This window comes from Sardina pilchardus, chromosome 11 (assembly GCF_963854185.1).
Source record: "Sardina pilchardus chromosome 11, fSarPil1.1, whole genome shotgun sequence".
Classification (NCBI taxonomy): Eukaryota; Metazoa; Chordata; class Actinopteri; order Clupeiformes; family Clupeidae; genus Sardina; species Sardina pilchardus.
The window spans coordinates 29,350,611-29,372,100 of NC_085004.1; the positions used below are offsets into that span (position 1 = coordinate 29,350,611).

The following is a 21,490-nucleotide window of genomic DNA, read 5'->3' on the forward strand; positions in this document are numbered from 1 at the left end:
GCGCGGGTTCACTCAGAGGGGTGACTCCAGTTCAGCTGGGCCTAAAGGTTGGGGCGGGCCAGGGCGGTGCGGTGCGGTGCGGGGAGTTCTAATGTAATTTAAATCAGCACCAACCCCCCGCTGAGCGAGAGCTTCGCTGCAGCAGCCAGTGGCAGCAGCGCCAGCAGTTAACCCTTCTGTTCCCTTTAATCGAATAAGCCCAGCGCCTGTTTTAGCCCCGGCTCATATGACTCCCATTACACCAGCTGATCTGGCCGGGCTAGACGCCGTTTATTCTTTTCAAAATAGCCCGCTCCAGCAAACACAATGGCCAGTGTTAGGGAGTCCAAACGGAGGCCGCTGGTATTGTCGTGAGGGGCGAGAGCGAGATGACCGCCTTCACACACATACATACACACACACACACACACACACTCTACAGGTACTGCAGGGCCCGGCGTTATCGGGCCTCTCGCCGCACGCGCACCAACGGATGAGCGGATGGACAGAATGGTGGGTGGACAGCGGGGTGGCACCATCTGCCACGCTGGCCGCTGACGCAGATCGTCACACAGCTCTGGGCCAAGGGCCCGTGGGGGCGGGGCGGGGCGCTACGTGGAGCTTACCTTGCCGTTTGTGCTGGGCAAGCTCTCCGAGTTGTGGTTGATTTCCGTCGTGCCGTCGATCAGCAGCTTCTTCTGATTGTTCTGCTCGCGGAGATAGTTGAGCTGGCGGGGAGAAGACGGTGGAGAGAGAGATGAAGAGAGAGAGAGAGAGAGAGAGAGAGAGAGAGAGAGTGAGAGCGCAGCTCGCACTTCATACTTTCACAGAAAAAAAAGGGAAAAGCGAGAGCATGGCCGTGGAGCAGATGGTGGGTGTAGGCTAGGAGGGCTTTTTTTGGCTGAGTGCAGAAATTTGTTGAGTGCAACAGCAGACCACCAGCAGCTTAACACTGATACTGTCAGAGACTCCACTAATGTTGACACACGAGCGTGTGTGTGCGCGAGTGTGTGCGCGTGTGTGTTTACAGATATGACAAGCTTAAAACAGACACCCTACTGAGGACTAACTGCACAGACAGGCAGTTCTTAGAATTATTCAAAACACACATGTACTGTGAGTGTGAGTGTACATGTGCTTGTATAAGAAAGTGTGTGTGTGTGTGTGTGTATATGTGCGCGAGGGAATGTCTGCGTGCTAGCATCAAAGTCCTTCAGAGTGGGTCTGGGTCATTTCTGGTTGAGTAATTCACCTCTGTGTGTGAGTGCGTTTCTATTGAATATTCTGCAAACACATGGGCGCACACACACACACACACACACACACACACCAGAGAGGAAAAAAAAAAAAAATGTAGGCCACTCTCCCATCATGCTCCCTGCTCCCTTTTGTCAATCTTAATCTCATCACGGGCTCGCTCTGGAGAGAGGCGAGGGAGAGCGAGAGCCAGCCAAAGAGGAATAGAAGGAGTGCAAAACAGAGCAACGGACAGAGACAAGATTACCACTAGCGCTGGAATGACTTTTGGTCTGTGATAAAACCATGCAATACACAATATTTTCTTTTTTTATTATATTAGAGAGACTTTATTTTTAGCCTACGCTACTGTTGGCGCTTGCGTGAACTGGATTTTAAAAACAGCACACAGAAACACGCCCCTTCAATGCTGACATGCTGATGTTGACACTTCCTGCAAGACCTTGACTGGGGGTGGGTGGGGGGGGAATGTTCCGGCACTTCTCTGTAATTCATGAGCTCACTATTGATGAAGAGGGAGTGGGGCTGGTGAGAGATAACACCCAGCTGTCGGCAGGTCAGCTGTGAGTCATCGGTGTTGCGTCTTCTTCCTGCCCGGTGCCAGGTCTGCTAAACTGGTCGGTCCTGATGAGGCTGGCCTGCCTGCCTGCGTGCCCCAGGTCTGTGGGTGAGGGCTTAGCTTATAGAGGCAGAGCAGGTGCTTACAGGGCAAATTACACACCAGTGCTCCACATTCCTCTAGGGAGGCCGTGTGCCAAAGGGTGGTTAAGACAGCAGCCCTGAGTGGAGAACATTTGACTGTGTGTGTGTACGTGCGTGTGTGCGTGTGTGTGTGTGTGTGTGTGTGTGTGTGTCATACCTCCTTGCTAGTATTCGTCAGCTGTTCCTCCAAGGCACTACACCGCTCGAGCGCTACCCGGAGCCTCTCCCTAACCTGAAAGACACAAACACACATGATTAGTCATCTCCTCTGGACACGTGCTAGATGCAAAACTCCCTAACAACACACAAACACACCATCTCAAAGGTCAGCAGCAAGGGGACCATTTCTTTTCACACTAGTTTTGGAGAAGCTTTCTGGGAGACATTCTGATTCGATACATAAAAGATTTCCCCACGTTTCAACTGACCTCAAACCCAATGTTAAATGTCAGATATATATGTACCGTAATTTCCCGACTATTAGCCGCAGCTTATACATTGATTTAGCAAAATTTCTTCCAGCTATGAGGTTAATACAGGGGGACAGTTAATATGGTGTTAAAGAGGAACTATGCAGGATTGGCGATTTCATCTCTGGTTTCGGTTTCGTTTATCGTTTTCGCTCGTTTTATGCTTGCATTTTCTCTGCAGAGCTTCCCCGACAGCTTTAGCGTGTATATTTATACATGTATAGGCTATATTTAAATATATAAATTGCAAGCGTGGTTCTTCGTCTCAGACTTCCAGATGTAAACAAGGAGCGATCGTCTCCTGCAGAAAGTTGCATAGGGTCTCTTTAAAGGTATACTATGCAGGATTGGCGATTTCATCGCCGGTTTCGCTTTCATTTTCGCTCGTTTTATGCTTGCATATTTCTCTGCAGAGCTTCCCCTACATCTTTAGCGTGTATATTTGACAAAACTCCTCAATCGGTCAGTCTGCCGTGCCTTTTCATGAGACTTTACATGACACTTCCTGGATCAGAGCATGGGTGCGTGCCCGGTGTCTCCTGAAGTTGCAAGTGTGGTTTTACCGCTACAGACCACTAGAGCGGCCAAAAAAAACACCGTTCGACCGGTAATAACCCATTTAATCATATATAACAGTATGGAACGAATTGATTAACTGAAAAATGTTGCATAGTATACCTTTAATATGTTTTTTTTTTTTTTTTTAACCTGCACAAAACACTGTCCTGCGGCTTATACACAATGCGGCTTATATGCGGGAAATTACTGTGTGTGTGTGTGTGTGTGTGTGTGTGTGTGTGTGTGTGTGTGTGTGTGTATATATATATATGGCTCACCTTCTCGTCCAGGGCTTTGTGGTGCTCGAACAGAGACTTGAGGGCCTTGAGCACCTCCACCTCGCTGGACACGCCGGCCGGGGACTGGGCCTGCCTCTTCACCACCGTCATCCTCAGGGAGCGCTCGTGACGCGACACCAGGCACTCCAGGTGCTCCAGCAGCAGCTACAGCCGCACAGGCAGGAACAGGGAAAAAGGGGAAGTCAGCGGATATCAGTGGGAATGAATAAGGAAAGTCAGTACGGACGACAAGTGCGGAGGAAGGAAGTGGACAGAAAGTACTTTGTAAAGCGACAAATCTGTTTGTGTTTCAAGCGATTCACGGATCTAACGTGACCACACTAGCAAACACCTTCTTCATGCGATGGAATGCTCTCGGGGATGGATGTGAATGCCATTGTGCATGACCGGTCAGTCGGTGACCGACATTTGGAGGAGTAGAGAGAGCATTCCAGAGAGCTGCATGCAAGGCAGAGCGCTGTTATGTGTGTGTGTGTGTATGGACTGGTTTTGGGACACACGTACGTACACACACACACACACACACACACACACACACACACACATGCAATCCTGTCACTCTGTCGTGCTGTGCAGCACAGCGGGATCCCATCAGGGCCGTTAGGATGACAAAGCCCAAACTCATCCCCTCTGTGGTTCCTTCTAATCCCTCCATCCTCCCTCCCTCCATCCATCCCTCTCTCTCTTTCCCTCTATCTCTCACTACACTGCTGAGTTGGGTCTGTGCCAAGTGTGTCAGGCAGCGGCAAGCCACACTTGGATTAACCCCCCCCTACACACGGGCCTCCCTCTGCTTTGACTGACAGGGTTGTTAACCAACGACAGCCCACCGTGGCCTTGAGAGCTCCTACGGAGTTTGAGTGGCGGGGAGCTGGACGTACAGCGGCCCGGGCTGCACGTCCTTGCCCCGCCTCTGCGCTCTGATTGGACGGCGTGGCGAGGGGCTTAACCTATGACGGGCCGCGTGGGTGACCCTGCGGCGTGCTCCGTCGCCCTGTCGTTAGCAAAGCCTTCTAATCCACACAGCAAATAGCAGAGGGGGCCACAGGCCTGCGCAAAACCACTGGGACTCAACCAGCTCGTCAAAAAAGCACAGTCAGTCGTCGCCTTGGCTCGCTAAAACAAACCCATACACACATACCTCTGGAGCACACACACCCCAAGCACACAAGGCAAGGCACAGAGTGACATCCATTCAATGTGCTGCAGAAAAAAAGTTTACGTAAGTGTGTCGAGTAGGACAGAAAGAATGACACTGCTGGAGTGTGTGTGTGTGAGTGTGACCCATATTCCAGTTTACAGCACATGGGTTAATATGCTTGTTTCCCTTACAGCGCTGCAGGATTACTGAACCATGTATAAACAACCCCAAGTAACCTATCTAAAGCTGACCGTCAGCAGAGGTCAGAGGGGGTCACTTGGACGCTTGGCCAACAGGTTGAGATTGGATGACCTCAGAATGCCAGAATGGTTGTGCAACACTGTATTTTCCATAACACCTATGTGAGAGCATAACACATGCATACTGTTTGTGTGTGTGTGTGTGTGTGTGTACAAAAAAATCTCCTCTTACCCGTGTGTTGTTGCGTTCCGCTTTCAGCTCGGCGATCTCCTCCTCCCTCTCGAGGAGCTGCTCTCGGCACATGTTCACCTCCTTGGTCAGCGCTGCAAACTCCTGCACACACACAGCCACAGAGCACAGCACCGTCCCGTTAGGCCAAAACAGCTCCCACAACACATCAGCCCCAAAAATACACTCAGACTCCTGCACACACACAGCCACAGAGCACAGCACAGCCCCGTCCCTTTAGGCCAAAACAGCTCCCACAACACATCATGATCAGCCCCAAAAATACACTCAAACTCCTGCACACAGCCACAGCACCGTCCCGTTAGGCCAAAACAGCTCCCACAACAACACATCCGTCCCAAAAAATACACTCAAACAAGAGCGGTCCCACCCAAATAGATGGAACAATTAGATCACCATGCACTCTTCTGACCAGTCAAAAACAAAACTATTATTATTACAGAGCCACAGCCCAAAATCAGAAGTAACATGATCTATGGATTGTGCTTTGTGTCCTATCCAAACAAAAACACATATTTTTGTGCGCCTCCTGCTTTGCTTATGAGTGTGATACAGTCACTTTGCTGAATATGTCTTCAGCAGATTAGATGCATGATTGCTCCAGAAGAATGTGTGTGACTCACGTTTTTTAGCCCCAAGGACAAAGTCCGAGCCAGCAGCCAGCCAGACCACAGCAAAAGAGATGTGAGTGGAGCTGCAGAGGATGTGTGTGTGTCTGACGTGGGAAAGTGTGTGTTGTGCAGCCAACGCATAATGAACAGCACAAAAGCCCGGGCACGGGGCTATTTTTATTGAATTTCTTCACATGACTGAGACTCCCCAACACTCTTAACACTCCGCGACCCAAATCGGGGGCCGTCTTTTGCGGAGGCAGTGAACGAGTCCCTCTGAGCGGCGTGCTGAGTGCTCAGACAAGCGTAAAATGTGACCGACGAGCACTCAGCGATCGACCGACCGAACGAACGACCAAACAACTGCCCGCCTCTCAGCCTTGCAGCTTCGCAGCCTTAGAGAGTGGCCAGTGACTAGATTCTTCACTTCCTCCTGGGGGGGTCAGTCAGCACAGCTTCCGGCAGGGAAATGACATGAAATGGGATATGAGGGGGGGGGGGGGGGGGGGGGGACGACAACAGCCCAAGACGCCGCACAGTGAAGCACTGCAGTCCAGTGAAGTCTCTGCCGTGTCAGAATGAGGTCATGCAGCCTACACACACACACACACACACACACACACATCATGTGTGCATAATATCTGACACCAGGGCTGCAGGTGGTATGCAAGCACACTTGCGAAACATAAGACTGCGAGGACTTGGTTTTGCAGGGGCCAACAGTAAGGTGGGGCTGAGGACCGACACTGGTGGAGTTGCGGTTAGATATGCAACTCGGCTCCTCTGCATGTGCCAGCCAGCTCTACTCCCTTAGAGATGGGAGTAAAAGGCACCCCGGGCACTGAATGCATTCATTCACACTCGCATACTCACACACACACACACTGTACACGGATTTGGAAGTGGGCTCTGATGCCAAATAATCTTAAGGCAAAAATTAAAGGCAAATTAAAGGGCAAAATGCATATGTGTGCCAAGTTCTTAAAGAGACACTACCCGTAGTAGCCTACACTACGCAGCCGGGTGCATGACTGACACTCTCTCCCACTTCCAGGCACAGCAGCTGATGACTACCCCCTGGACGTGAGGTCACGTGAGCCGTTTCCTGCCAAAGAGGACCCACGCTACCGAAACCCGACACCGCAGCAGGTAGCGCATCGGCAAGTGAGCTAGTGGCCTGAAGAAATTAATTGCGGGAGACAATGGCTTCTATTCACGTCAGCTGCATTTGGAGGTAATGGGGGGGGGGGGGGGGATGAGCCCATGACCAGACAGAGAGCCAGATCGCCTGTAATGGGATGAGGGCCAAACAGCAGCGGGGGAGGAAGGTGGATCCCACTCCATTCTGGGGGGGGGGGGGGGGACGGACGCACACAAACAGGTGCCGTCATATCCCAAACAGATGAAACAGTGACAGCAACAGGGTTTTATTGGGTGCCACTTGAAAACCTCAACAAAGCGCACGTACGCACAATTAAAAGCGAACGGTGGAGCTGGTGATGAAGGGCAGAGCGGCGAGATAAGCGGAAAGGGAGAGATAAACGAAGTGAGAGGGACGGAGAGACGGAAGAGGGGGATGATAACGGCGGAGTGTACGCTGAGGACCTGCAATCAGGGCGGCAGACAAATATCAGTCATGGAAAAACAGGTGGCGCGGCGGCTGTTTGCTCAAACGCACGCGGTAACCGGCGGTAACCCAGGACCACTTAGCGCTGCTACACCATCATCACGGGTGACTCATCCTTCCTGGGTGGTGCTCTACGCAAGAGCGAGGAGCACCAGCAGAGCCGGTTCATTAAAATAACTATTTGCCCACAAGGGTTTATCTCAAAGCAGAACACACACACACACACACACACACACACACACACACACACACACACACACACACACACACACACACACACACACACACACACACACACACACACACACACACACAGGTACATAAACAGGTGGGCCAACACACACACACACACTCAGGTAATTTGCTGACATGAGAGAGAGACAAGAGTAGACAGGTATGCAGTGTGTGTGTGTGTGTGTGTGTGTGTGTGTGTGTGTGTGTGTTTTTGTGTGTGTGTGTGTGTGTGTGTGTGTGTGTGTGTGTGACGTAGGCTACTGTACTCAGTGACAGCAGGTTTCTCTGTAGGAAGGAAAAAAGGATGACCTGGTGCCATGGCACAGAAGAGATTTAATGACAAAGAGGGGAAAGCTTAAGGGAGAATAAAGCATGGAGGATAAAGATTTCCATAATCACTCTGCCTGTCTGTCTGTCAACCACCCACCACCCACCAAGTGACATCACACACTAGCTGACCAATCAGGAGCTCCAAAAAGAACTTAAATATAAATATAGCCTAATAGTCAATCTTCCTTTATTAGTTTGTGACTAAAGTTCAGGTTTAGGAAAACAAATGACATGACTGACATGAACTTTGGAACTCTACCCTCTATAATGCCTAAAATCAGGTTGAACAGGATGTTTACCAATGCAGTTTGTTTAAACCTCCTACAGTACTTCACGCCTGTCGTATCCTCATAAAAACACGTCCTTTAAAAGCACTAGGCGACATCGCTGGTTTGTTCACAGAAACGGCTAAAGAGTGATGCTGCAGGCTACCATTCCTAAACAGATTGTTAGGCTTCCACAACCAATACTATATCTTCCTGCAGGGCAAGCAGGTTCAGTTATGTACGTTTTAAATGCTTCCTTTCTGTAGGGACAAAAGGGCTGGTGGGCTGGGTATTACTATGACAGTAATGAAGCATCAGTGTTTTCCTACCTGGCACACTTAATATGGTCTGTCTAACAGATCACATTACAGGACATTAACTGTACATTTCTTACAGCTTCAATTCATAGATTACGTTTACAAGTGTCTTGCCTTTTAAATAAATCATAATTTGCTTTAAAAGAAGTAAAGCTTTTACTAGTAAATATACAAAGTACATTCACAAGAGCCTAGTGCAAAGGACATACTTGTTATGTCAGCAATTCTTGCACTGTTTGTCAAAACACAGTTCAAAGATTGACATCCTGCATTTTCTCCCGCTAGCAGGACGGATTATGGCCTTCACAAGACTTGATATTGAAACAGAAACTGTCTGTCTCTGAACTCTTTGCTTCCCTATTTGCATCCCTGATTCAAAGTTGACGTTTAAGCTGCCTGATATCTAGCAGACTGTTTTATGCCAAAGCGACAGACTCACAATGGCAGGCAGGTTCGGGAATCTAATCTAATTGTCAGTCGGTGAGGTGAGAATGGGGGCTGTGGCATAGTGGGAGCACCAGTGTCCCTACCACGAATGGGGCAACAGGCTCAATGCCCACAGGAACCCAGGTCCGAGTCTGGACAGAGGTCATTCCCCAAACATCTCTCTCCCTCAATCACTATCCTGTTAAATAAAGGCTAAAAATGGAGCAGGCCTTATATGGTTGGCACCACTTAGTTTGTACATAACCAATGCTGCTGCTCTCATGGGGTTATTAGCAGTACTAAACGACACAGACGTGCATTTTTTTTGACACGGAGTAAACAACTGCATTTCAAACCCTCAGTAACAAGAACGGTGTGCTGTATTTCCAAAAGGATTCAGTTAAGACTTTAATGAACAAAAAACAGTGCTTACGGCCCTTGGAACTTCACAGTAAGCCGAGTATGGGTGGGTATCGGAGCGAAACAGAGTTAGAGGAGGTTTGTGTATCTTCTAGCATACTTCTAGTCATCGTTTTCTTCTAGTACCCCCATAGCAATGTCTCCTCGGATCTGCACTAAATCTTGTAGGTGAGGTGACCTATTTGATATCAGTCTCACTTTAAAGTAAACGCATCTATGTGAACGCTGGTCCCCTTCTGCTTCCCTCCCTCAGCCACATGTGAGTGAGTCTATGCCCAGAATGCGCCCAATGTCTCTGTGGTTTTATGGGGCTGCAGCGGAGGCCACCAGAGAGGGAGGACCGGGGCGTCGCGGCGGCTGCAGAGTGCAGCCCACACTGGGGGTGCTTCTCCCGTTTCCCCAGCAGCGAGCGCGGATCATTTTCAGGGCCTGAGGGGTGTGGGGAAGGGGGGAGACGACTAGGGAAGGGCCTTGTCGCGCCAGACGGTCGGGGGTAGGTGCGTGTGTGTGTGTGTGCATGTGTGTGTGTGTGGGGGGGGATATGTTACCCTCCTGGCAGATGGGGGTGTTACAGGTCAGAGCTTGCTGACCGACCGCCTGGCAGACACAAACCCAGCACATGACCGCTTTCTTTGGTCTTCCCACACTCGCCAGGCTTTGCCGTCAGGCTTATTATTCCTTTACTGGACCCTCAGACTCAACAGCAAAAACAGTGTTTAACCGCATAATAATGCTGACGGACAGACGCTTACAAAGGCAACAAAGAACGGCGCACACGTGCTTGCAGAAATAAGTAGGCAGGCATTTCAGACTATTCAAACACACACACACGCATAAAGCTTATCCTTAACTACTCATGAAATATGTACGGTGAAGGACAGGGTCCAAATGACGGAGACTTGTGCTGGCTGTCTCTCTCTCGCTCTCTCTCTCTCCGTCTCTCTCTCTTGCTGTCGCTAGGCAGATGTTATGCAGGTAAAAGCATGGAGGATGAGGTTACAGGCGAGCAGCTTGTCTGTCACCCCGACCCCTTCTGCCTAGGGTTCATGCTGCATGCATGCGCACACACACAGACGTACGCGCACACACACACAGGGCCATGCAAAGGGGGCCCGGTTGAGCTCTCTGGGAAAGAGTGCACAAAAGCAGTGTGGTGAATCGCTACGGCTGACTGGAGTTTTGACATGCCGTCCTCTGTGTGTGCCAAGTGTGAGCCTGTCAAGATGCTCTCCCTAGTGACAGGGCTATTGTTTTCACTTGTTTATTTGTCTATTTTTTCCAAGAAGTTTCAGGCTATATAAAAACGACACAGTACCTCTTTTTACCAGCGAAACCCTACTTCCTCCTTTTAAAAAAAAAAGGGAATTCGCTCCACCTCCCGCTACCTCATCAGCAACGTCTCCGTCCTCCCTGCCCCTCCTTCTTAGGTCACTAAATCTACAACCGTGGGCTGCCCGGCACTACCATGGGTTCCCGGGGTTCGGGGTGGGGAGAGGAGGGAGCCTCTCCTTCTGCCTCACTGCATCCTGGGTCCTACCTTCCCTCCTATATAATCCCCCTCTCTTCCGGTGGAGCAGGGCTTTGACTTTGCTGCTGCTGGAGAGGGCCTCAGGCCGTGGCTGCACTGTGCTCTGAGGGGCCCGTAAAAGGGTCTGGTGTGTGTGTGAGCTTGCAAGTGTGTGTGTGTGTGTGTGTGTGTGTGTGTGTTCGCATGTGTGTTAGAGTGAGACAGAGAGTTTGAGGTGTGCGGGTATGCGCATGTGCATGTGCATGTGCATGTACACGTGTGACTGTGACGGTGAAGGTTTGTGTTTGTGTGCGTGTGCGTGTGTGTGTGTGTGTGTGTGTGTGTGTGTGTGTGTGTGTGTTAGACTGAGAGCGGGTCTGGGCTGAGTTAAGCTGGGCCTGTGGCCATTTCAGCCCCTGCTGCCTGCGCCGGTTCGGTTCGGTGCTGTGGCTTCGGCGAGCGTGCGGGTCTCTTTAAGCCAGCTATTTAAACTCACATCTGGCATCGAGGCGGCCTTGGCAAACTCCAGTGACGGCGCTTGGAACAACCCAGCCTTTGTCTGTCTCTCTCTCCCACTCTCTCTCTCTCTTTCTCTTTTTGTGTTTGTCTCTGTCTCCTGCTCTGTTTCTTTTTCTTGCCCTCTCTCTCTCTCTCTCTCTCTCTCCACTCTCTCCTCTGAACATATCTCGCTCACTCGCTCTCTCACTCTCAAAGAGTGTACTTTTCACCATCTTGTGTTTTTATTGTAAGTACCTGCTTATCCATTTATATCATCTAGGAAAAGCCTGGTAAAATAATGCTGCTCACCAAGTCCTGTACATAAAAGGAGCATGCTGGCGATCATCCTGTATCTCCTCATCCATCTATGTTTGGATCTGAAGCAGTGCTGCAACATAGTGCATTCCACCATAATTACCTTTTTGGCTTTTTTAAGGCCACAGATATATAAAGGGATTTTTTGCAAGCCTCAGAGCAGTGGAATGTAGTGTGTATCTGTGTGTGTGTGTGTGTGTGTGTGTGTGTGTTTTCTCCATTCAGCTGAGTCTTGGGAGGATAGAGCTCTGTGGTAAGGAGCTTTTCCTTTTCCTGCATGTCAACACTCATTCACAAAGACAGGTTAAAAGTACACACAACAAATACACACACACAAACACAAACACACCTACTCATGTTGAAAACAAAGGTCGCCATCAGAGGCAGACCTTGCCCTATAGAAAAGGCCATTGACCCCACCCACACCCTACTGGCTCTGATGCTGTGGTTGGATACACAAATACATGCAAGCTAAACACAACAACATCTAGGCCCAAAGCTCATCTCTTTGAGATACTTGATCCCACCAGACGTCTCTAAAATACAGTATAGGGAATTACCACTGGCGCTTTGATAGCAGAACATCAGTTAAGGCTGGTGATTGATGTGTGTGTGGTCATGAACAGACTGGCTGACATGAGACTTTTATGGGACTACACACAGACGACACATTCAACCCTGTTTGCCCAGCCACTCCGAAATACTGGATTATCTGGCTGGACCCCCCCCTCTAAGTTACACTCATCTGTGTCTCAAGAGAGATTTAGGATTAGCTGAGACACTGAACCCTTTATCTCCAAGCACAGAAAGAAAAAAAACACTGTTGACACAACAGCCATCACTCACTACAGCACTGGCGTGGCTGACAAGAACACTATCTAAACAGCGGCCGCTAAAATAGCATACGGATTACCTGGACACAATGTAAGATCTTACTCACGTAGCACCTACTGGGAGACCTAGCTCAGCACTGAGTGAGTTCAATGAGCCAAGATGTGCTACATTCCATAAAACAGGATGGCACAGGTTCAGCACTTGACGTCAATAATGAACAAATTTGGCACGGATCTACCCCATAATATTCTACAGCTAATGTGGGTGGAAGGCCGAGACAGAGGCGACGAATCTAGGAAATCCGCTCATAATTGTTCTTAGAACAATACAGTCTATATTCCCATAATGGAGTGAGCTCAGTGATTGACATGATGCTTAACTATCAGCTGATGAGTCTACAGCATGCATTAGTGGAGGCACAGGCTAGGCCTCCCCCAGAACGATCCCCTCTCCAGCCAGACCAAGCTTCCATGGCTGGCACTGCTCCCTCATATTTTCACTGCATGGAAAAAAAACATACTCTCTCGTTCCCTTTCTCTCTCTCTCGCTCACACACACACACACAAGCGTAAATGGAATTTCACTGTCAGACTTTCCATGGACACACAGCATACAGCCGGCTGGATTTAGCAGGAAAATCAATAATCCCCCCCCCCCTCCTCAACACACACACACACACACACACACACACACACACACACACACACACGTCCCTCCTTTAATGGCCACTGAATAAACTGACTCAACTCCAAAAGTGAAGTCCTCAGCTATAGCTCTGGGGGTGACAAGCCTGTGGCAGTAAGGAGAGTGTGAGGTTGTGGGGAAGAATTCTTAAGTGTGTGGGAAAAGTGAAGATCCCGAAGAGGAGACCGTGTAGCGTTCTCGCCTTTTGTTTAGGACACTCCAGCCCCTCCTTCCACCCCTCTCGTTTTGATTCAGCCTTCCCTCGCTTCTGGACGAGGATCACAAGACCCACAGAGAGCCAGCCAGCCAGCTCTCAGACTTGCTCGCACTCACACCCTCTTTCCCTCCCACTTTATTTTCACTCACCCCAATTACTTAAAAGAGAGAGAGAGAGACAGACAGACAAGAGAGACAGAGACAGAACGAGAGAGAAAGAAAGGAGGAGAAGAAGTCACGTGAAGTGGGCTGTGCTTTCCCAGCAGCACAAAGATTCCACTGTGCCATCTCCGTTTAAAGACCGCTGGGCTCTCACAGAACCAGGGTGATGGAGAGATGGAGAGAGAGAGAGAGAGAGAGAGAGAGAGAGAGAGAGAGAGAGAGAGAGAGGATGAGACAGAGAGAGATGTAAAGGAAGGCTAAGGGTTAGGCGACGACCCCACTTCAACCGAACCACACACTTAACGAGCCGCGCACTCCAGTGCTAACGCCGGTGCGACGCAATTAGCCCAATCAAAGAGAGAGAGCGCTTCAAATAAACCCGCTCAGCTGTGCGCCGTGCACATGGGAGTCTACAGCTGGCCCCTTGGCAGGCCTCGGAGGAGCTGCTGCTGCTGCTGCTGCTGCCGTGCACTCAGAGACCTTCGCCCGGGCAGCATGCTACGCACCAAAAAGATGGGTGGCCTTCTCGCATTCAGAGTCCACAGACAACCATCCAGCCTAATGCTCACAATACAAGAAAAAAACCTTTTAAGTGCAGATCGCAGCCCCAACCCCCCCCACCCCACGCCCACACACAGACAAAAAGTCGCCCGGAGACGTGATGGGAGACATCACACCCTCTTACTCTCACACCACACACATGACCCTGCCGCCTCGGAATGCCGGTGCATTCCACACCCCGGCGGGTCAAGCTCTCCAGGAGCATCCGGGAGGGCCGCAGAGGGGGCAGAGAGGGCTCCGAGGGGGCCTGGTGTGTTTGAAGGCAGCTGATCTGTGGTTTTGGTGGTCAGGCTGTCTCTTCTCTCTCAGGTCTTTCTTTGAGTAGGGAGGGGTTGAGAAAGGGAGAGCAAGAGAAAGAGAAAGAGAATAAGAGAGAGAGAGAGAGAGAGAAAGAAAGAGAGAGAGAAAAACCAGGAAGGCAGGGCGAGAGAAGGCCATAGGAGCCATCTATTTAAAAGGCTCTCACGACAGGACAGGAAGTATGTTAAGAGTTTATGCACACTCACACCACCCTCTCCTACCATGGGCACACACACACACACACACACACACACACACACACACACACACACACACACACACACACACACACACACACACACACACACACACACTTTCCTTGAGGGTACAGCTCACCATGTCCGGCTCCTTTACTAGGCCACCACATTAAAGGCAGGACATTTCAAAGTGAGGTGACAACACAACCACACTCACATAACCTGAGCAGCCAGTTGCAAGCCTCCGCCAGTGGCACAACAGTGCCATCCCACAGTATTACTCACCTTAAACAACAGGCTTGGACTTGAGCTAAGCGGGTCAGGTTTACATAACGCACTGGAAGACAATTCATGAGGACACTACTCTTAACCGCCAATGAGAGCGGAGAGCTTTAGGCCAACAAGATTGCAATTAACTGGACTTTGGACAGTGATATCCCTTCATGAAATCATATGCTGAATAATTCTGCTTTATGGCCTGTAAGGCTGGAAAATATTGAAATCCTACACTCTTTACCATAGTGTTTGGTGTGAAAACCATATGGTATCTTACCAGAAGACCCCTCTATGATCATCTCACACAAAGACTCATTGTTGAATTTCACTCTTGAATTTCCCCTTGGGGATCAATAAAGTATCTATCTATCTATCTTGTTGGAGCCCCACAATGGTGGTCTGGCCAAAGTTTAACAACTGACTACACAGACTTTTGACACCTGAGTTCCTGCCTTTGGACTGACACAGTAACCATGATGGTGGAGCCCGCACTGCTACCAAACGCACAACACACTTGTGAAAAGAAGTCTGATCCTATTTCATCTGGGAGCGTTCGGTTGACCAAGCAGACAATCCTTCACCTGCAGGTCCTCTGAAATAAAGACCCTTGTCCAACCTTGCTTTGGCTATGAAAACCAAGCGTATCACAAATGACATTTTCACAAATCCACTTCATCAGCATCAACAACTAAACAAATAACAGTCAGAGAAGGGCGGCTACATAGAGGCCCTTCAGCTCCACATGTCTGCCAGGCCTCTTGTGAATGCCAACATGTCCTCCCACACCTCCTTCACTTCTGCACATACACACACAAACACACACACATATATACATACACACACACACACACACACCTCCTCTACTTCTGCACATACACATTCCTGCCTGCTCGCCTCTCTCCGTGGTGCCATTTATTAGTCTGTGTGAAGGCCAGAACATCCCTGCAGAGAGGGGGGAGGGAAGGAAGGAGAGAGCGAGAGAGAGAGAGAGAGAGAGAGAGAGACAGTATGAGAGAGCAAGAGAGAGCAAGAGAGAGCACGAGCGAACGAGAGAGAGAGAGAGAGAGAGAGAGAGAGACTGCTCCTGCCCGGGGATTTGTCCAGTGTGCATGTGCTTCTCAATAAAACAGATTTAGAGGCCTACACGCCATTTATTTCTGCAATTGTACAAGAACTGCCAATTAGCAGTATGCAGTCATTCATCTCTAATTCAATAACTAGCCAAATAGCAAGCGTAGAGACAGTTTTCCCTCCATCCCAATCCTCAAAAAACATACTTCTCACTGATTCTCCAGAGTTCTCTGCACGCGTCTCAATCTGTGTCTTAGCTCCCGTTCATCAGTTTTTACCCATCTCTCTGTTTTTCAGAAAGAGACATTGTGCGCTGCCAAACTCTCTACACGGCTTCACTGGATCATTCGAAAATATCTCACAACATCCAAACCACAAAGGCGAGGAGGAGGGAGCTCATTTCTAACCCCAGCACTCTATATCACAATCTCAAGAATTCCAATGTGGGCTCCTTCTCATCGCCTGGACTACATGGGCAGCTGTGCAACACTGCAGCATGGACATTCAAAATAATATAAGACCTTTTCAAAAAAAAAAAAAAAAGACGACTAATCACCTTTCATTTTCGTGAAGACTTTTTACTACACTGAATTATGATTCATGCCCTTTAGGTATGGATATGTATAGGGTTCCTTATGTCAGGCCTACTTTCTAAAAGCAAAAAAGAATCAGAATGCAAGCATGGACTTGTTGCACAGACAAAACATTTTCCAAACAGGTGTGAAGACAGTGTTTTCCACAAAGACATTAGGCCTTACAAACGCTGCTGGTGAATACTCTGATCTACAACAGACTCTTGTTCTCTTTATTACTCCCTAACACACACACCGACACACACAGACTCACAGAGTCAGATCAAAGTAAAACTGACTACGGAGGTATTCCACAACACATTCCTTCCGAGCACTGCAAGCCATCATTTCACCTTAAGTGCTGAAGATCACTCCAACTGCATGCTACTCTCCCATAAAGCTGCTGTGTACAGCTGGGCAAAATTGTCCAAAATAGGGCTGGCAGGAAACCCCTTCAATGCATCCAGATTGGACATAATGGCTAAATATACATGGGGAGGAAACACACTCACAGGAAACATAAACAGACGTTGTTGGGCCCACAGAAGCTGGAGCGACAGCTCATGTGCTATTCTCATCAGCTTCTGTTTTAAAGGTTTTCCTCTAGTAAACCAAGAGGACAAATCCCAACAGCCTGACACCGACGCAGAGATGTTGGGCTCTTTAAAGAAATGCAAACCGTGACACAATCATGACAAACTTAGCATCTGAATCAATGATACTGTAGTCGCTAAAAGGTGTTTGAAAGACAGCACTCTCTTAATCTCAGATGATGTAATGGAGATAAGAAAATGTCTTGTGTCGCAAGCTAATCAGTGGGGACAATCTGCATAGCTTTCTTCACCCTGTTCATGTGAAGTGGAGAGACCGCTGACTGCAGGTCGAGAAAATCTGGCCGCCACGTCTGAGGAGGGAGCTGTTTGTTTATAGACATTCTAGTACTTCCACAGCTTCGTGCAGACCATGCAAAGACAAAAACAGATATGACCAACATGAACCCTTCATTTAAGGTCTCCGGGGACCATTGCCACAGACAATGGCTGAAATTCTAGCTTCCTCACTCACAAGGTCCTCAGTCCTTCTTCCTAAGTCAGTTTGGCCATCTGTTGAAGAGCATGGCCTGCTGTACTGTCTTTGATCCAACTATTGACATCCCCTACATAACCCTTCTCCCTGAACTCTGACCATGGTAAATATTTGAGTAGCATGCTTTTGTGTTCTCTCTGAAGATATCCAGGGGAAAGTTAAGGGGGTAACAATCATAACCCCACAAACACTAGAACATTAGAAAACGGAGTTTAAATGTGTGGATGTAACTCAATAATTAAATAGATGAAATTGCACTCAAATACTCCCAGTTACACAATACTTGTGCTTGCTACAAAAGGCTAGTTCAGCATTTGTCTGACATAAGCAACGATGAGCTTGGAACTAGCATGGCCAAACACAGACATCTTCATCAGAAATCATGACATCACTACAACAATTAATGCTCAACCAGCCGACGCAAAAATAAGCTCCTGCACGTGGGCAGAACTCCATCCTCTCCGCTGCAACCTGGGTCGACTCAACACCGAGCATCTTACCTGGGGCAGAGCCGAGTTGAGCTGCCTCTGTAGGGAGTCTCTCTCGTGGCTGACTTCGTGCAGCTTGCTTTGGGTCAGGCCCAGGTTCTCCTGTGTCTCCCGCAGGGTTTCCAGGAGCCGGTCCCTCTCCTCCAGCATGGACACCATCAGCGACTCGAAGTGGCCCTCGGAGTCGGACTGCAGTGGGGACCCAGAGCCCCTGCCGTTGCCATTCCCAGGGCCCACCTCTGCCTCACTGATGGTGGGCATCACCTCGCACATCATCTGCAAGAAAGAACCATCAGGCACGGCATGATAAAGTTCAGGAGTCAAGCCTGTGACAACAATTGTCAGACAGCAAAGATAGCGCTGCTCCACTATGCCCGTAGATCACTCACAGCCATCTACTACAACTAGCGGGGTTAACCAAAATGGTAGTTTGAGCTACTACTCTTCCTGTTATGCTTTGAGAAGTGCCTGCCCCCGAATGTTGACAACACAAACATATGGCCCGGTCACTGAAGGTGTGAAAGGAAGAACCTGCCCAGTACCAGTAGGATCTCCTTTGTTATTCTCAAAGTGTGAATGTGGCAGTACCTTACTGCTCCACTGAAGTGAGACATTTGTGAGTGAGAAAGTGAGAAAGTGAAAAAAAATCTGGATAGAGAGTGTCTCTTGAAAGATTCAGCAATCTTAATTCACAATGTTCATAAGACATCTCATCAGGCTACTTCCAAAATTCACACTTAAATAATATAGTGACTAGATTCAACCGCAGTAAACGTGTTCAGTCTGTTTTGATTGACAGATCTACAACACAACTCTAGCTCAAAGAACAGGCCTCTTACTCTTACTCTGACCAAAAACTCAAAGCAAAGGCAGGCTGGCCATGATCTGAAGCTAAACAGCACATTCCAAAGAGCTTGGCTGCTGTCTCCACGCACACTGTCAAAAGACCAGCATGGATAGTGAAAAAAGCACACTACACGATTGGCCCATCTCTATGGTGGAAATAAACATACAGCATATGCAGGCTCCCCATTAACAAAGGGACGCTTAATTGTGTCACTGGATCTCTTGCGATGGTTATTCAGACATTCAGAGGTCGATCATAGAGGAGACTTAAGCGACCAGAGCTTCAAGAAATCTTCATAGATTCATTAAAAATTGGACAAGTGGGCTAAAGTGTGAGGGGAGAAAATCCAGAAGGCACCAATATTCAAAAGCTATTGTTTTCAGTTCAGTGCCCACTTGCAACCCTGATGTAGTAGCATCCATTCAACGTATCCTGAGGAATCTACACTGACAACAGCAATAGCAATAGTGTTCCCCCGACCCATCCTGGCCAATGACATCATAACCCTCTTCCCAATCTGTCAAATCCTGCAAGACTAGCATTTAGGTATCACAAGCCTGGAGAGAAAAAGAGGGTTACCCTAATTTCACTAGGCAAATGGACTCCGCTGCTGTGCTCTCATAACGAGGTCAAGCGACGAAAGCACCACAATGAAGATCACTGAAGGGGGAGGGGCTATACTTTCAGCCGCACGAGACAGATTGACAGATGGCACTAGGAGGATGCTTCTCTTTCCCCTGCCTGCAAGTTGACCACTGCTGTCATGCCCTACTGTAGCCTTGCCCCGGAATCTTAACGGTGGCTAACCATCAATTTGTCCTCATGTGGCAAAAGAATGGAATAGGAGGAAACTAGAGAATGAATTTTCAAGCCTTTACCACCACAGTCTAAATAGACTGACGGAGTAATGTTAAATAACTATCACATTCTCATCATCTATGTCCTCGTGACAAATATCTCTGAAGGAAAAGCATCCACGTTTCTACACACACGGTTGTACAGCTGAAAATATCGCAAACTGGACGATGAAATTAAAGGAAAATTAAACAACTTACTCTAGCTGCGATGCACTTTTAGAGTGAAAACTATATTTTTCCCTACAAACTATTGTACCTTAATTGATTTAACATCCATGTCATCGACTGACTTTATCTGACAATATTAAGACGGATAATCAGAGGGAAGAAATAACAAATCGTCTGCCTAAACTGTGTTGGGTTTTGTGCAATTAATGATTAGGCTACACATAAACTAGCAGTCTGACCCATAAACAACAAGGTTCGCGTTGAAGACAGCTACCTAACCAAATTAAGACAACGATACATTAAGATACATTGTTCTCATCACTTCAATTATAAAACAGAGTGAGAAATAAGAAAGGGGGCGACATACCCAAATGATCTGTAATATAATGTTAACTAATGTAATTATGGGAAGACTTATTTAACCAGATTAAAAGGCCGACCATAACCGAACTAGAATGAGCTCTCCAAACGCGGTGTTAACGCTCTCACTCTTAACGTTAATGTTATACCTAAACGAGATGTCTGACATATCTTCTATTGAATGGCTCACACAACTAATAACAGTCGAAATCAAGTATGCTACCCAATATCAACATGTAGTTTTACCTTCGCAGTGTTTAGATATCCGTCAAGTCCACTTTTCTTTTGTTTTCAGGAACAGTTCGTTATCTGAAATGTAATCTGAGACCGGTTATCCTACTCTTCTTTTGGCCTCAGATATAACGGTGAAGTTGTGATAATCCTCAAAGCCATCAAAAAATCATAAAATCCATCAACTGAGAAAAAAGAAATCGGTCTGTGAAATGTTCGCCACACGAAGGAAAAAATCCAGAGGCCTCACAAACCAGACCAACATTGGACAATTATCTGAATCAAGTGCTAGCTTGCTATCTGGGTATTTGGATATATTGCATGGTTTTGCTGTGCTGGCAATTGTGTTTGACATAAATTAACTTCTAGCATGACTCACCATTGTGGTCATAATACAACAGGTTATGTCAAAATTGAGTACTGTAACCACGTATTTAAACTTAAATTTAGCCAATCACCCGTATCTCACTAGCGAGCCAGCAAGCCAGCTAGCTACTAAGCTAAACACCGCTAGCTTTGATGCTAACAAGCTAACATTAGCCAACTCATTTGATGGCGAGGGAATAACACAATTTTCCGGTGCTGAAATAAGTAAGGCCCCAAAAGTGCATTCGATGCACCAATAAATGACTTAATAAGTACTTAAGGCAACGTTGTGAAAAAGTTAACATCCAAAGGTATTTCTTCTAGATCACTTCTCTGCTGTTGAGCCGCGTCACCAAGTAGAACGGAGCAAAAAGAAAAGCAGACTGCTATCTAGATCCAGAAGAAACATTGGAGCTCACGGAGACCAGGAAAACTTATGATCTTTGTCCTAAATACAAGATCCGCCGTGTGAAATATAGTTATCCACAATGATGTTGGTTTCGCACACTTTGAAATAATTTAATCCAACATAGGACAGCCTCCGAATCTCGGTTTTCCCGAAACCCTGATCGATGATAGCCGTCCCTCTCCCGGTCGGCGGAGAAGTCACTATGGTGCTATCTGCCGTTTCCTGCTCTCCAGAAAAGTCAATGCGTGCTGGTGACGTTGGTACGTGGCTCGGCTCGAGGGAACGCACGCAGAGTTGTTCCAAATGTCCATAAGCCAATGCGAGGTCCGTGTGACTAGGGTAGGCCTACTTAAATTAAATCAAACAAAAATATATAGACACCTGTATCTGAAAGCTAC

General features: G+C 48.1%; 1 protein-coding gene across 6 annotated transcripts in view; it reads right to left on the minus strand.

The window, feature by feature from the left end:
- Positions 1 to 21,271, minus strand: part of ppfia1 (PTPRF interacting protein alpha 1) — a 46,993-nt gene extending 25,722 nt beyond the window's left edge. For all 6 annotated transcript variants that reach the window (XM_062550018.1, XM_062550020.1, XM_062550019.1 and 3 more), the window contains exons 1-6: positions 20,333 to 21,271; positions 17,867 to 18,130; positions 4,839 to 4,940; positions 3,245 to 3,409; positions 2,096 to 2,170; positions 606 to 707 (exon numbers count right to left, since the gene is read on the minus strand). In XM_062550018.1, coding sequence (XP_062406002.1) covers positions 606 to 707; positions 2,096 to 2,170; positions 3,245 to 3,409; positions 4,839 to 4,940; positions 17,867 to 18,130 — 708 coding nt within the window. In that variant the 5' untranslated portion in view covers positions 20,333 to 21,271. The remainder of the gene's footprint in view (positions 1 to 605; positions 708 to 2,095; positions 2,171 to 3,244; positions 3,410 to 4,838; positions 4,941 to 17,866; positions 18,131 to 20,332) is intronic.
- Positions 21,272 to 21,490: the final 219 nt, after the last annotated feature.